Here is a 16913-nt window from a genome sequence, read left to right as displayed (position 1 = left end):
GGCTCAACTGTTAAGATCTTATAGGTATGGTGTTACTTCGCATAAAATACATTAATTCTAAACAAGGTACTTCAACATTATCTATAGTCCTACAAGTCGGTAGTAGATATCGATTTTGAAAATTGTACCTACCTACGTGACGAAGTTGGAAAGGCCCAAGGGCATTTTCCAATGTCACTAAATATGAGTCATTTTACTGTGTGCGAAAATGCAAGTGTTTCTTCAAGCGACCTAGCTATGAACAGAAGATATATTTAAAGATTTAAGATAATTATGAGAACTTACACACATGGTATTTAAAATAACTGAATACTAGTCAATAAAACAAGTCATAGTAAAAAACAATATCAGTACAGTATATTATCCATTAAGCTTTGTGATATAAAATAATACGTTAATAATTATTTTTAAGTTAAAATTGTCGTCATAAAATATATCTTAGCATAACAAAAATTCACAACGTGCTTTAAACGATACGAAAAATATTCACAATGAACTTTGTTCTGTCACGACTTAATCTAAGTTCGTCATAGTTGCTCTTGAAAATTTTTGAGACCATTATTCGAAATTGACCCAAAAAGTTTTTGGTATTCCCGGTTGGCGCAGGCACTCGCTCCAACTGTCTGCGTAGGCGGATTTTTCGTCGATCGTCGCTTTTCCCAATATTTCTTTCTTCGCCATCTTTGTCTTACATCCGAGGCTAATATAAATACTGACTTTATTCAAACTAGCCTTGAAAACTGTCAGTTTCACTGTAGCAGATTTCGGGTCCCATCTGGCAGATATTGCGGGAACAAATCTATCGCTTTTCCAATAGCACTCAGCTTTGTTCGCCTCTAATATCGTTGCTTTCAGGTACAGCGGTGCTGAAAACAGAGCATTCAGAAACGTTAAATGATGCGGCTAACGATAACCAACATTGATATTTAGGTAATGGAAACAAAGCTTTTATTAGAGGGTGTGATTTTAATAAGACAAATCCTCAAAACAAGGACATTAACACGCCATTCTAGTTAAAATAAGTACGCTTTGCGCAATGTTTTAAAACACTCAAAGTAAAACAGAAATGATGTATTTGTACAGAAATTTAATATAATAAAACACAAAACTGTTGCCTATAGACATGGGGTAAATACCGATGTAAGCTGCTTTTTATTAATTTACTTTATCGTTTACCGAGTCGGAAAATATATTATTTTATGTAAAAAGGAACGTAAAACAACGTTTTTCTCGGTCTTGTTTAAGTAAGTCCCTACCATTGTTTCTCAGTATCTGAGTTTTGAGAAAACATTCCAATCAGAAACTTTAAGATCTTATCACATTTTCATCTTAATTTTTTTGTATACCTATGAGTTCATGTTTTAAGTATACAAGTGTCAAGATTGGTTGGTGAATAGAGCCTACAGAATGTTAACCCAAACCAGAACCATGCCAGAAGTATTTAGCTACATATTTCATACTGTTCCTGTTGGACTTTTGTAAAAGAAACACAACTAAACCTTGTTTGAACCTACCATCGCCTAGAAAGAAAAAAAAATAGGTGCAAAGGATATGTAGGTAAATGGACTCAGGATAGACACCACTAATTGAAAATAAAGAGATTTTGGTTACACAAAATTCTTAACCATAAATAACATATTTTCGACTTGTAAGTATTTTTTTTATCTGTGTTTGAAAATTACTGTAATAATAGGTAACAAGTAAAACTTTCCCTCGATACTTTGTAGAGTTTTATAATGGACTAGCTGTTGCCCGCAACTTCGTCTGCGTGGGCAATATAGAATCGTCAAAATACTACTTATCCCGTAGGTGCATTCTTTCACGTGACAGTATAATTAGGATTAGCACTTAGCAGTCGCATAGATTCAATGATCAAGGTTGTGTTGTGGATGTGACCATTTATCTAAACAAAAGAAGTAAAGTTTGTGACGTTGTGAATATCTCTGGATCTAGTCAGCCAATTTGGAAAATTATTACGTATAGTGCGTAAGTAATTTTCACAGGAAACAGCTATAATCTATGTCTATATGCTTTGAGTCTGACAAAGCTGTCCTTTGTACATTTTCTGCAGCTGCTGTGACTAATCAGAAGCCAGAAAGTCTGTCAGTCTTACCATGGATAATGTCTTGTAATGTGACTGGATTGAAGAGATCAGATAGGTAGTCACTCCAAGCAAAATATTGGTACTCGAACAGATTCGGCGACTGGAAGCCAACACCAACATAGTTGGGGAATAGCTGGATGGATGATGAAATGAGTCATCATCATCAGCAGGCGCATAGGGTAGGATAGTTTCACTTACTCACTATGGTAAGGCTGACCCCACATTAGGCGTGCGCGATCCTCGGGCGTGTGAGTAGCGCGGGCGTCGCGAGCGCGCTGCGTGAACATCGCGTTTTGCTGCCCTGCGGCATGTGTGAAGAGTGCAAGCGACGCGCTCGAGGCGAGCACGCGGCGCTCGACTTGCGTTCTTACCCCTTCGCCCGCTATCCCCGCCGCCCGCTAAACGCCTTAGCAGTTAAACGTCAAGGAGAGCGGCGCGTACGCGCCGCGAGCGCGCTACAAATGCCGCAGGGCAGCAAAACGCGACGCTCACGCAACGCGCTCGCGACGCACGCGCGGCGCCCGCGCTACTCACACGCCCGAGGATCGCGCACGCCTAATGTGGTGGCCTAAGCCGGGACTCCACCGAAATGTTTGACTGAGAGAGTCCACTTCATGTGTTCGTACTTGAAACCTGCAGTTTTGTCAAGATTTTCAAAATGTACGCTCGCAATTTGTCATTTCTTGGTGGAGCCAGCAAATCAAAAGAAACATAAGTGTTGTATACTGTGCGTCACTACCGCACACTGGGAAAATTTCGCTCTTGCGGAGGACGTTTATATACCATATTTTGTGTCACACGTAAACAGGACGACAGTAAGTATCCACCGAAACACTTTCAAAGATCTGATGAACGAACAAATCAGACCTGACTTGGTCACCTGGGGCCAATCAGAGCTCTATGAAGCGATAATACGCTTTGGCTCCTACTGTTATTGTGGTTTCTGAAAATTTATTCACCTCATTCAACGATGAATGTAATTCTGATGGTACTATTAAGAGCACTTGCTTAGCGCAGAAGCTGACGTTGGCAGGTCAACTCTTTTGACTTCTCGAATAGGATACCATTGGTTTTTGTGCAATGCACACCTGCAATGCATTCTGGATTAGGATAGGATATAGGTGGATAGGATTTGCAACAGAGAACAATTCTGTCTTTGTAATTGAATGATATCAAACGTAGTTTTATATTAAAGGTGTTTTTTAGACTTGGCTCGGGTCTAACTGAGACTGTTCGTAATCGTGAACAGTGTATTAATTGCGATCGGAAGTTGAAAGTAAGCATGTCTCTGGTATGCGACGCGTATTTTGTACGTTTTCAGACGCGATAAGGCAGCTCCCATTTCTTATCTGCACTTTGTATCTGGGCTGGTTTTTAAAGCTACAGAAGCCTACATTATCTCACGCTTAGCAGCGCTTGCGAGAGATAGATCCTGATTTCTTCTAGGATTAAGTTTTCATATTTTGCATCAGAAAAAATAATACTACTCACTCAAAGTAATTTGTTTAAGGCCACCACATTAGTGGAAGATAAGCTAAACTGATATGAACTCCATCTGTAACTTTAAATTATAATGAATTGTTCCACTAAAGTCATCATTTTTGACATAATGTTCAAAAAATAATTTAGATGGCACCGTTTTAAATTTGGCTGAGATCTATTAATTTTCCTTTCATCAAGGTAATAATTATAGTTGGATTTTGATGTGGCACGGCAAACTGACAAACACTATTGAAATGTCTATCGAAAAATTACACTACGTGTTAAAATATGGTGAATTACGGAAAATACACAACTCCATCTATTGAAATAATAGTATATAAAGAATGTAAATGGTAATTCATTGTTATTTACCACCTCGCTTCTTGATGTATTTTATTTACCACAGATGGAGCTACTTTAACCTGTACTGTTTTGTCAAACAGATTGCGTGTCGTAATATTTTACATCTTGAATTCACAAAATTAATCATATCTTTTGATAGAGTGAACCGATTTCGATGAAACAAAGCCTAAGTAATACCCCAAGTTACGTAAAACTTTTGTATATAAGCATTGTCTGCATTAAATTCGTAGATTTTACGTGAATCCCGAACAAACAATCACTTTCTACAGATTTATTATATGTAATATAATATAGATATAGATAATCTCTGGAAGTACTCGAGTGATTCTAAGTCTAAGAATTCATCCACCAATAAAAAGCTACATTATCCCTGAGTGCCACAGGCATACGAAGCAGAACGCTATGGATCAAGCCAGCATTTTACAATAATAAACAAGTATTATTTCGTTTTAATTTGTTCTGGGAAATATCATTCAAAATGTTCAGTACTTATGCTTCAAAATATTTATAAAATTTTAGCGCTCATTACCAAGAATTTAGCATAACGATTCCATTGCCATCAAACGTAGAATAGTAAAATGTCTAATTTCTTATCATCATCAAACTATAAAGACGTTCACTGCCAGACAAAGGCCTCAAACGTCTCCGCAACGAGCGTTCCTATCCTAATTTCTAATAAGGAAATTGAATCTCAAAGTCCCAATAGATACGGATAAACGGTTTCCAATCGTACTGAAACCAACATTTATTTATATTCGATTACTTAATCCATTTTTATTTGACTGCTATATTTATCTACGAGTGCTGTTTAGACAGGATTAACAGGCACATTAGGCCTTATCAGTTTAATCCCATTGACGTTCTATTTGACTGGTCGTGTACTATTTACAAAGGGCTCGATACACGCTACATTGAGCTCCATTTTGCTAAAGGCGAAGATCCCACTTAGTACAACAAACAGATCTAAACTTATTACTAATTAGTTTCTAACTATGGACCGAGGATATAATTATACAGTACTATTCTCATTATAAAAGGACATGTACTTATTTATAAAAGATACTACACATACCTTTGTATTCTTGGCAAATAATTGAACCGTTCTTTAGGCTGTGATTGTTTTTGATAAGAGAATGACGGCTTTTCGTTTTTATTACATACATTCATTATTTCTATACCTATCTACTATAGAACAATTATTATGTAATATTATGTAATAATTTGTATACCATTTTCACAATATTCGTACTAAAATTGGATACTGATAGCTAGTCTATTTTTAAATTGGACTGTAACTATTTCTGATGGTAAGGACCATAGGTACTAAGTACCTTCATACAATGAGGCAGATCATTAAACTTCTAATAGGTAATCAGTGGTAAATACAGCTAATTGAATAGGATTATCATTCACATCGTCCAATCTGGGATAATTGGTCACGTGTTGTTACGTAGCAAATCTGTGCAAACGCCTGCTCATAAAGAGGTTTATATTATACTGTTTAGATATTTGCACGTCAACTGTCTTCTGGTTAATTGTAAACATAAGGACGTGAATGGAAGGTCTGCGCACGTGTCTAAATATAACTTTCGCTATATGAAAACATGTGTGAACGCGGTGTGGACGCACGCGGAAGCACGGATGGGTCAGTTTATATACCGGGTACCGGTATAGGATGGCACCTACTGGGATCGGGACAAAAGCCAATAAGGTTCGGCTCCGGTCGACCGCAAAATCAGACGGTAGCAGTCGTAGCATGTGTGACATAAGTATATTAGTTGCGGAACAAAATAGTTAAAATACTCGACTGAAACTAAGAAAATCTGAATTCGATTTTTCAACACTGTTTATATGGTTAAGTAAATGTATAAAGTTTTAGATACTTACTTAGAACAAAATTACCTAGATAGAAAAAAATTAAAGATATTTTTGCGCATTATCGATAACTTCGTAATAACACTAATTTCGGTGACTATTTCCACTATGATATTACCCTATTATGCTAAGGCAGTTGATAACCATAATTCCAGATAATTCAAGGTTTATTGAACGTTCTGTATAAGGACGTCAGAGTGGGTAGGTACTGTAAAGGTACATACAAACACACATAGCACGCGCTAACACAACCCTTATTTGTACTCGTGTAGACAATACATTTTAGAACCTTTCGCAACTAAAAACGTAAACGTCGCCTTAGCTATTTGAGTTGTGATTCAACGCACATTCGTCTTGAGTAACTCTCTCCTCTTTAATAAGCAAACAGCATTGCGTGGGCCGCGCCGCGTCGCCCCGAGTGCCTGTCTCCACAGATAAATAATATGAATGAAGTTTAGTTACGGACGCGACTAGTGCCCGCCTGATGAATCTCTAAACAGGTCGAGGTTCAAATGCTCGAATAATTAATAATGTTGCTAATTATTGAGGTGGGTTAGACGAGTGTTAAAAGGGCAATTTTGGGTTTCACACTCCGCAAATTGGGATGGTTTTCTTTCTGAAAGGATAATCCTTTCACTAATTTAGTGTTGGATGAAATTTAAACACAACATTAATTATTAAATGAGATTTATTCCATTTGGGAATGGACCTGCTAACTGCACGGTACCCAGCTACTAAATTACTGTTTCAAATACGCAGAAAAATCTAGAATGGGACCTATGTCTAAAGTTAACTCATAGGTCAGTTCTATAAATTACAGGCACGTCTAGACTTCAGACCGCATGAAACAAGTGAGCCTAGTAACTCACACAATAAAACTTGTTTCAGTTTTGTTATTGGGTCGAATTTACGTGAAACTAAATATAGGTACTAGACTCGTACAAAAATAACTAGGCATTACAAACTTCTATAATTTATTAAGCTTGCTTATTTCCATAGGCTGGTAGGTATAAGGTATATTTTATACTGTTGTCCTCTGGTGTCAATCTAGCTCCACCTTCGTAGAAATCTGGTTAGTGGTTTTGCCGCGAAAAGGTTTGAAACAGGCGACCGACAGATTTACTTTCGCTTTTACAACTTTACTAACAAAGTAGGAATGTAATAGTTACACCATTCTTATCTAAACATTGTGTGAGACGGTTCCGCACGTGGGTTACATCAAGCAGATCTCAACATATTTATCTAAGTTATTTTTGGTCAGGAAATGTTCTTATCCATTATTCTTGCACTATACTTAACTCCTACAAAGAATAACCATGACTGAACCGTTCTTATCGTGCCAACAATCTTATTTTATGGGACCACTTACTTATATTATTTTGGGGGAATTACCTTTTTATGAAAATGGTATAACCATCCAAGTGCGCACTAACTTAAAGATTGTGTTTTAGATATTCGTAGTGTAAATCTGTCATATTGAGGAAAATAAGCCTCGTCGACCTATTTACTTTTCCGTTTTTTTTTTGTCTGCAAGTTTTCTCACACTTTCAGCCTTCTAATATATTTTTAAATCTAGGTCACGTAATATTCCTTCCCTACTATTGAGCAGGAGCTGAAAACTCACATTAGTACTTGTCAGGTTTCGAAGCCGCACATTTATTCGAGTACCATTACCTTCTTCAAACAGTTGTGCGAGGGATGTACATCAACTTAAATATACCTACCGACCTATCGATAGATCCCTCCTACGATATCATTAAGCGAGGGTAGGTACAAGATACGCGGCATATTAAGGCACTACACAGCGTGCCTATTCGAAATTGATTGAGTCTAAGTGGAGTTATTTCGCCCATTTTTTCCTGTAGTTACATTTAACACGATAAGCGGCCATAACACCGGCTCATATGGAACGCTCGTATCGGGAAACTAACCGAATATGTTGCTAATTAGTGATGTGTTATCGGCCAATGTATCGATGTAATGTGTAACGGTTATTACGGAGATCATATTGTGATAGGCGTCTATCCTCCGGATATTTTCTGTTATATGATAAGCGTAGTCTAAACAGCCGATGTAATTAAGAACTTTGTGTAGCTTTTTCTGTGAATCAAGGTGCTATTTATAATGAAAATACAAACAAGTAATTCTGATAAATGACTTTCTCTGAATTAGTAATTCAGGTAAGAAAAATAAACGTTACTTAGCACGCGATTTTGACTTCTAAGTGTTCCCGTAATTTTCACAAAGCTGTTAAAACACAATAGAGAAATGATGTCAGAATTTTCGGATTTTTCCTGATTTCAATAAGCCTCTTACGGCGAACACTCCTAAAAAACTGTTTTACTCATTAATTATACATGACTAATGGCACGCTCTGGTATGTTAATGCTGTTAATTAACATGGTTTTTTCTTACTTCAATTAAGAGAGATTACGCAATGGTAGGTATTTGATTATTATTTCTATTCGAGACTTAACCGAACTGAACTGTCTATTGACTGTATAAGATATAATTAATAATATTTACCTTTAAACTGTTCTTGCTGTTGCATCGTCTGCACGCTGCATCGTAGCCTGTTGACCGTGAGCTGAACTATATCGTTTAGCCCATCTTCACTCGCTGTGTACAACAACGTCACCTCCAACTGGCCCTTCTTGTTTTCCCTCTGCGGACACAAATTACACGGATTTCATGCTAATTGCCACAGATTAGAGGCCCGTACGGGTAGTTTACACACAATCAACCATATCTCGGCCGCCTTGAAATGTACATTACCGGAGATATAAGATATGTTTTACCGGATCGACGAGGAAGGAAACTGGGCAGAGGTCCAAACAATACAAGCAGTATGAGTGAATGAAATGGAGGCGTTGTGTTTCTGCAAGTCGTTGTTTGTCATAGATTGTAGCTTCTGCACGACCGCACTTATGTTTACACTCTAACTACAAAATGTACGTTAGGTAAAAATTCAATTTGCTAAATGTATTAATTTGCTTAAAGAATGAGACGTCCTTAATATGATTGACTAGATTTTTATTAAAGTTTTTAGGCTAGTGTTTACATCCTAATGAAAATTTATCGTAATTAATAGTTAAAAACTTAACAACACAAATCTAACCCAATCATTGCATATTTATAGCCATATAACCACTTCTATGCAATTTTCCAATTTTTCTAGACACAAAGCCGCATGTGAGCGATCGTTTATCTTAAGCATCGATTTTCTTGAGTTTTTTGCTTGCAATAGATAACAGAATGATAGATAAGCCGCGGCGTGACACTGAACTTTTATTGCATTTTCACTGGAAACCGTTCCGATTACCTAGTTATGTAACATGTGTACGTCACGTAATTTATTGTTACGTTATTACAAGAGGGTCGTATCAACTCATCACTCGGGTCCGCCAAGCGACGATTAAATGAACCCTCTATAACATTGCTGTCGGTTGGCCAGTTCACACGAATTTAATAATTTAATACACAATTAGGACGACTAAGTTACATTTCGAAAGATACCCAAGGACAATTAAAAGTCAGTAAATACCAGTTCTTAAAACCGGGATTCCAATTCAACTCATCATATTTCAATTTTTGATTAAAATGAGACCACATTTATTATCAATTCGAAAAATTCTAATAATAAAAATCGTGTCTCGGGCCACCATTATCTTGGTAAAATAAAGACTAATTAAAAATAAGTCATCCGCTTCAAATTCAAAGTGCCTCATCATTGTACAATAATAATCTCGGTGTAGAATGAACTTCGACAATTAGCGAGAGAAATCAACGATGTTATTAGGTTTATTAACATCGATATACGCGTAATTATACCCAATTTCTGTGCACGAAGATCTAGCATATTTATAACCTTACATCATCGCAATAAACGTAGGTAGAAGCTCAGATGGGGATCGGCCGAGGTCAAAACTATTCTATTGTACTGAACAACTAAGATTTTATTCACACGAACACGCTCTTCGCATGTTAATCATACATGACACATGCATTAATTGATATCGTTATCTTCAACATAGAAATTTATATTGCTGTCAATCGAGAGACTTCATACTTTTTACGGTATGTTTACAATGATGGTCATCGATAAATCATCACTCATAGATGTGTCACTTCAAAACCTTTTCATGTAAGTAAAAATATCCTTCGTAGCTGTTGACACCCGAATTTCATAAGGAAGCTTGATGTTTTTCAGACATCAAATCACATAGTGATTACAAGGTTTTTGTTTAAAAACAGGTGCCATTAGCATACCTACCTTTTGCTATTTATTTGTACATTTAGTTCGCGGTATTCTATAAATAACAACTAGTTTTACAACTCAGGTACCTAATAGAAAAGTATTTATATAGAAAACCGATAATAAAGACGAACTCTCTAGTTATCAACAAACTTATTTACTTTCGAAGTTGTCTTATTATTATTTACTAAGACAACTTCGAAAGTTAGTAAATAAGTTTGAAGTGTGAATATTTTCCAAGGAAATATTAAACCATCAGACCAAAGTAATGAACTCATTTATAGTCAGAAAAATTGCTTTGCGAATGATGACGTTAGAGCCATAATAATTCCTTTGTCGGCAATCGACATTTATCAAGATCAAGTTCATTATAAATAGGTTCACCATAAAGCGAGTCTATATTTTCCTCGGGCCTTTACGACTCTATTTTTATCTTTTACTGATTAGCATCGTTCTTGACAGTGACTTATAATGTTGTTGTTAATTACCTTACACTTGAATACATACCCGTGAATCCGCCGCAGTGATACCACTCGTGATGGCGTTGATTGGCCGCCAAATGTCAGGAGTCCCAATCAAACCATTCTTGAGATCATTTTGAAATAATTTGGAGTCAAAGTTCCACGTAGCTGCTCCGACTGTTCTTCGTTTCTCTAAAATAGACTTTTGTGCTATTGCCTCGGCTTTCGTAGATTTGAAACTGCTGAATGTCTTCTCGAAAAATCCACTCTTAGCTTTTGGCTCTTCCTGTTCTGCCACCTTGGCTGTTTTTTTCGAGTCTAATGTTTTACTATTTTTTCGTTTATCTGAATCTTGTTTTGGAGGTTCTAATATAGCATAAATGGTAAGCGACAAAAAGTGGCCGGCGAGCAAACTTTGAAGGTCAGGTTTTTCTGAGGCCTTCTTTGCGTCTTTTTGTTTTAGTTGAAATTTAAAATCTTCGTTCCACACGGGCCACGAACTCTCCTGTAATGATGTTTCAAATCTACTGTCGCCGGGAAAAACTTTGACCTGAAAAGATAAGAAAGTCGTTATTTTAACTTGATACTCATAAAGGATGACGCACGTCAGAAATGAGTTTGTGAGTTGTTAAGATGGTAAAGACTGTTGGGGGGTTGAATGTTGTAATTTTGGTGGCAGGAATGTTGTAATTTTCGTTAAGTTTAATGAGTTACCAACACATTACAAATCTAAATATAATTAAGAAGACAATTTGTAACTTACAAATGATCTTCATATACGGTCCTAAGTAAAAAAAAAAACTTAATGTTCTTTTAATAACTATAGTTAGTTGTGTAGTAAAACTAATAAATCTGTCTGCGTATACCAAGGTAAAAAAACTTGACATAATTTTGCCTACGTGGAGGTGAAAATCATAGGTTATACCACCCTGAATTTTGCTGAACAAAACCTACATACATGCTTCAGACAGTTCTGTGAAAAACACATCAATTTACCTCGGCATAAAAAACTCGTTTACATACGAACGACAAGGCAAAAGTTAGGTACTTGAATGCTGTGTTTGTGTTGTTTTCAGCTACTTATATGAATAACAGCATTTCATGTACCTACCTACTAGCTATTAAGATAAGAATTCAAATTATGTAACCCAATGGGTAATTTTATCAGTTCGAATGGTAACATTATAGGGTTCATCACTCCTATCAAAAACTTTGTCAATGTTATTCGGAAAGATTCCGTATTTAGGTTCCCATTCTGAATATTAATTCCAATTAATGATATTACTGCTTTTACATAGAATGGTCTTGGTAGCCGTAACTGTCAGGGGTAAAGAACCATCAATCTAATGCCAGATTGGGGTTCAACCTTTACTGAACATACGATCTCGATATATGTCGTCGACGCCGTCAAACTGTAGCTATACATATAAACCTTTGATTGCCATTGACACACAAGCTATTCAACAATTCGGAGTCAGTACATTTGACCCCGCTCATTTTACCAGCAGATTGAATTTAAATTAATGTCGAGATCTACGTTCTATAGTTGTATCGACAATTGGTATTGAATCGGGAGACGACTCTATTTGAAAAGGATTTTCGGAATCCTGTAATTTTGTACAATACAATAATTAAAATCAGTCAAGGAATTCGGGGATTTACGTACCCAATCAATTTCGTTAATTGTTTTTACTGTTTACCATTATAATGATATTGTGATGGGGAAACATGACTAGCCCTTAGGGTGGAAGCCTGCCGGGGCTGCGGGATTATTTGAAAGAGTTACCGCGGCTCTGGTACACAAAGGGCTCCAGAAGGAACATATCAAAGTGCGTTATCGTATGGTGATGGATGGATGAACATTTTTTGTTGTGAATTTCGTTGTTACGCCTAGGGAAAAAATTAGAAGCTTATTATCGTTGACGTGAACTGAGACCTATTTTTCTAAAGAACTTGTGGACAAAATAACCAACCTAAGCCTAATTTGAAAAGAAATACATGGTTATTGAAAGTGATAAGCAGTAGCAGAAAGATAACAGCGACGATAACCGCACCGTAACAAGAACTAGTGACTTTTGACTTTCATTGATAAAAATACAGATAAAACAATCAAAATACTCGTCACACTTCTTATCGTCGATAGCCTAATAAGTGGTATAAGTTTCCTGAAATATTCAATGCACTGATAACAATAGACCGCTGCACTTATCAAGCTTGTAAATAAAGTATTTTTACAATAATTGAAACCGCAGTAGGTACTTATAGGCCGTAAAGCGGGTAGCTACTCCACTCCCACTCCCTTTTCAAAGACACCATTGACCAGGCAATTCACGTGGCCAGCTGTCTCCGTGGAATATGACCCTACAACTTGAAAATTAAAAGCTCCAATTGACTATAAAGGCCGCACTCAATTTCTAGACAGTCCATTTCAATTTTCTTGCATTAGAACAATCTATGACAGCATAGTGTCCCATGAAGTTCTTTAGAGTAGAGCCAGATGTGACACAGCTTGGATTGTTCCAACGTTAACCGCCATTAGTTTGATTGAAGATAGTTTCGGAAATCACTAAGTAAATGAATGACCACCATTCTCACTAAACCAACCCAACACAAAGCACCCGTTCACTCATTCGTTGTTAATCATCTCTCTCTTTTACAATGTTTCTGCTGAGCTCGTGTATAAAACTTTTATCGTGAACCATAAATCACTTAAAAGCAAACGTTTGTATTTAAACTGTGATTAAACTTTGTTGCGTGCCAAAAATATCGGCGTAGGCAAATGTCGGCCCCTTTAGCGATTTTCTGACTGCGGTTCGCTATAGCACCGTCAGTTTCCAACGAAAGATAGTTTCTGATGCGGTTTTGGATAGTTTGATTAATCTATTTCATGTTTAAAGGCATAAGATTGATATTTCTACGAAAAGAAAAAAGTAATAAGGCTTAGATGCGTCGAGAACAGAAAAACCCTAAAGTCGGCCATTCAGTGCCCAAGGTCGGTCGCGATTTTTCCAAATGTCGGCCGGGTATAGGGTGTTTCAAATTAAGGCAGTGACAAATATTATTAACATGATTTATTTTTGCAGAATTCTAAAATAATACTAATTATACATTTGTAATTGTTTAATAGTAGTTTATGGTTTCCCCTAAACAAAAAAAGTCGTATTCACGACCAACCATTTATATTTTTAAGCTAATAAGATCGGTTTAATAGACAGCAAGTCCCAAACCATAAAGCTACCATAAACATGCCTACAATACATTTAAACTTAACTTCTTTACAATATAATAAATTATAATAAATAAATAATTTCATTTTGAGAAAATGAAAAAAATATAAAAGTATTTTTTCATCAGCCTGTATAGTGGCGCTCGAGTTCGAGGCTGGTCGACATTACGATCTTTAATATTTCTAATGTCGGCCCCTATTTCTTGTACCTTATTTCTCGAGATTCGACTAATATTACCCCGGCCGTTATTAGGCTATTAAACGTAAAATAGATCGATTTGCCTATAAGCTTTGCAAATTCTCTTGTTAAGCCAACGGAATTAGTACAATAGGAATTTATTAAATAGACTGCATTTACTTTAAGTCGGCCACGGCCGAGAATCCGGTTTTAAGTCAAAACTGTTGTCCTAATGGCGGCCTCCTATTTTTCCTTGAAAAAATTACGCAAAACGCTGAAAAAACTATCTTAAAATATAGTAAAAATAACCCATTAATGATAATCAAGCTTAAAACAAAAATAAATAAATGTTTTATCGTTCTAATATCAATCCCCAAAATGTGAGTTTTCACTTCGAGTAAGCTACTTTACATGTGAATTTGATGTTCGAACGGCGCAATCGCTACTGACGCTCAGTGTGAGAAGAGTAAGTGGCAGAATCAGATAGTAACGATTTGTACGTATAGAGTATAAATCAAGGTTGCAATTCGAGGAGCAAAACTGACACTTAATTACCTTTTGAATGAATGCAAGCTGAAAATGTACAGACGGCCGAAGTTTGGGGGGAGGCCGACATTTGGCATATTTACCCTACGTGCCTATCAATATTTTTTAATGAAACTGAACAGGTTGGTCTTACCAAAACAATGTTCGAATAGAGTCGTAACATTGTTATTTAGATTTGAACATCATTTTTTATGTTTAAATTATAATTTTACTGAAGACAAATCAAACGATGTGTCATAGGTATATCGAAACTGGCACACGAGTTTGATCTAAATAGTATTAAAAAGTTACAAACCCACGTAAATACACACATGGGCTGAAAAACATATTAGCCACATACTTAGTAGTCGGGTAAAATAGAGATGTTTCCTAAGCATTAGGTATGAGACTGAACATTTGTATTTTGAGTTTTTTCTATTAGGTATTAAAATTCTAACGTAGTATCTAATTAAATAATTATCTAACCACAATAGAAGTAAATGAACTCGTGCAGATAGAACAGGTGCTCCGCTGCAGTTTTCGCCTCAATATAAATTCAGTGAAGATAAACAAACGAGTTTGGCGCGTAACACCGCGTTGGCCTCAATTAGGAAAACAATTAAACGGATGTCAAATAGTAAGTAGATGTAGGTAGACGCCGTGTCAGCTACTATAGCGTGCCTGCATGACGCATTGATGAAGATAATGCTGTTAATTGCAAGATTAACCAGGAATGTTTCTACTTAGTTAGTAAATGTCAGTGCCCCAATCTCATTCTTTGTTAATTAGGATTTTAATTCGTACTAAATATACAACGAGTGACTCAAGTACCTACGAGATAAGCACGTAGCATCTAACTTGAATAATTGAATAAGTGGGAAAATAGGTATTTGGTTTTTTATATATCCTAACTCCTACCTAAGTTATTGACGTCATTATTTGAGTGAGACGCTTATTCGCAACTTACGTTTTTACACGACTAAAAGAAAAAAATGCATTTGGTCCACTTAATCCGGTTCTGAATCGTATCGTAGAGGTACATGCACTTAATATACCTAATGAATTTAATTTGCGTTGCCATGAAGACGTCTCTACTAAGTTTTTGTTATCAAACTGCATCTCTGGCACATAAATAATACCTGTAGGTAGTAGTTACGTATCTGAAAATAGGTAATTAGAACCTCGTTTCTCATATGGAATAAAGCTGTTAACCTACTCAGCCAGTATTAAATTATGCAGGTTTTCTAGAGGCAGGTCTCTCTGAGTTCCAGTGAGGTCTCATGCTTATTAGATTGATTTGTCACCCGTAGACTGCTGTGCTGCTGCCGTAATTAGGTAACTGCATAGGCAGGTATCCTACCTCGGTTTACGACCAGAATTGTTAACCATTTTGTACTTATTGCTAATTTACTGCAGATCTTCATAGAGGAAAAACAAGTTGTAGGTAAGTAAGGACACAGACTTTACCTCCAAGTGGAGAACTAAGCATACCTAAGCATAATGAATCAACTATAGAAATATTCGAAAAAGTAGGTACCTAAATATGAAATTCTTTATCTGAACTTTTTACCCAGGAATGTAAGTCCTATCAATTACTTACTTACGTTGTAGGTATTTGGATGTTATTTTTAGTTTACATTATAAAACAATAATAAAAATTGTTAACAATAGTAGGAACTTACTTTAACAAGGTATCCATGGGCGCGACTCAATCCAAACAAGGACGGAAGGTGCCGGGCGCCGATAACGGTCACGTATAAATTTTTACTGATTGGATGCAAGGCCAACTTGAATCCTATCTCGGGTTCCAAGCTGCCACTGCCCGCCAGCTGGCTGTCCCGGTTAGTATTCAAAATATTCTTCAATTTATTGAGTGAAAATGCCATTGTAAACAAAGTCTTCTCTCTGCTAACTATCGCGTATCACACTCGCATTAAACCGGTTTTACTGAATAATTAATCACGCAATACAATCGATATCATACAACCTCATCGTTTTACGATCACAATTACTTGCTGTCACTTATGAAGTTTTTGCAGTTATCACAACACAACACCAATAGTTTAGGACACCATTGCACGACAGAATAATAAAACTCGCTCAATGAATACCCATACAGCTGCACATATGTATGACTGACTGACTGGATTACGATGAGCGCATTCAGTAGATAGTGTCACTTGTTGGTTGTACTATCAAATTGTAAATGTATGAATGAGGCATTCATTTGTCTTAGAAACTATCGGATCTCTCTTTCTTTCATTCGTGTTTTGACGTCTCACTAGCGCCACAAAACACAGACTTGCATACGTCTCGCATCTGTCACGTTATGCCATCTGTGGAACAACGTAATTTTATTACTTCGTTACAACAGATGGCGTAACTAAATCGATAAACATTGACTGAGCACGAACATCTGAAGAATTTTAATAAACGCGGTTCAT

General features: G+C 36.5%; 1 protein-coding gene across 1 annotated transcript; it reads right to left on the bottom strand.

The window, feature by feature from the left end:
• Nucleotides 1-332: 332 nt before the first annotated feature.
• LOC110384119 (uncharacterized) lies at nucleotides 333-16630 on the bottom strand. Its single transcript, XM_021345224.3, has 4 exons — nucleotides 16152-16630; nucleotides 10587-11090; nucleotides 8351-8489; nucleotides 333-866 (listed from the first exon to the last, which is right to left on the bottom strand). The coding sequence occupies exons 1-4, from the start codon at nucleotides 16353-16355 to the stop codon at nucleotides 559-561; spliced, it is 1155 nt and encodes a 384-aa protein (XP_021200899.1). The 5' UTR covers nucleotides 16356-16630; the 3' UTR covers nucleotides 333-558.
• Nucleotides 16631-16913: the final 283 nt, after the last annotated feature.

This window comes from Helicoverpa armigera, chromosome 4 (assembly GCF_030705265.1).
Source record: "Helicoverpa armigera isolate CAAS_96S chromosome 4, ASM3070526v1, whole genome shotgun sequence".
NCBI classification, from domain to species: Eukaryota; Metazoa; Arthropoda; class Insecta; order Lepidoptera; family Noctuidae; genus Helicoverpa; species Helicoverpa armigera.
Note: the sequence above shows the minus strand (reverse complement) of the source record. Positions and strands in the feature narration are given on the sequence as shown.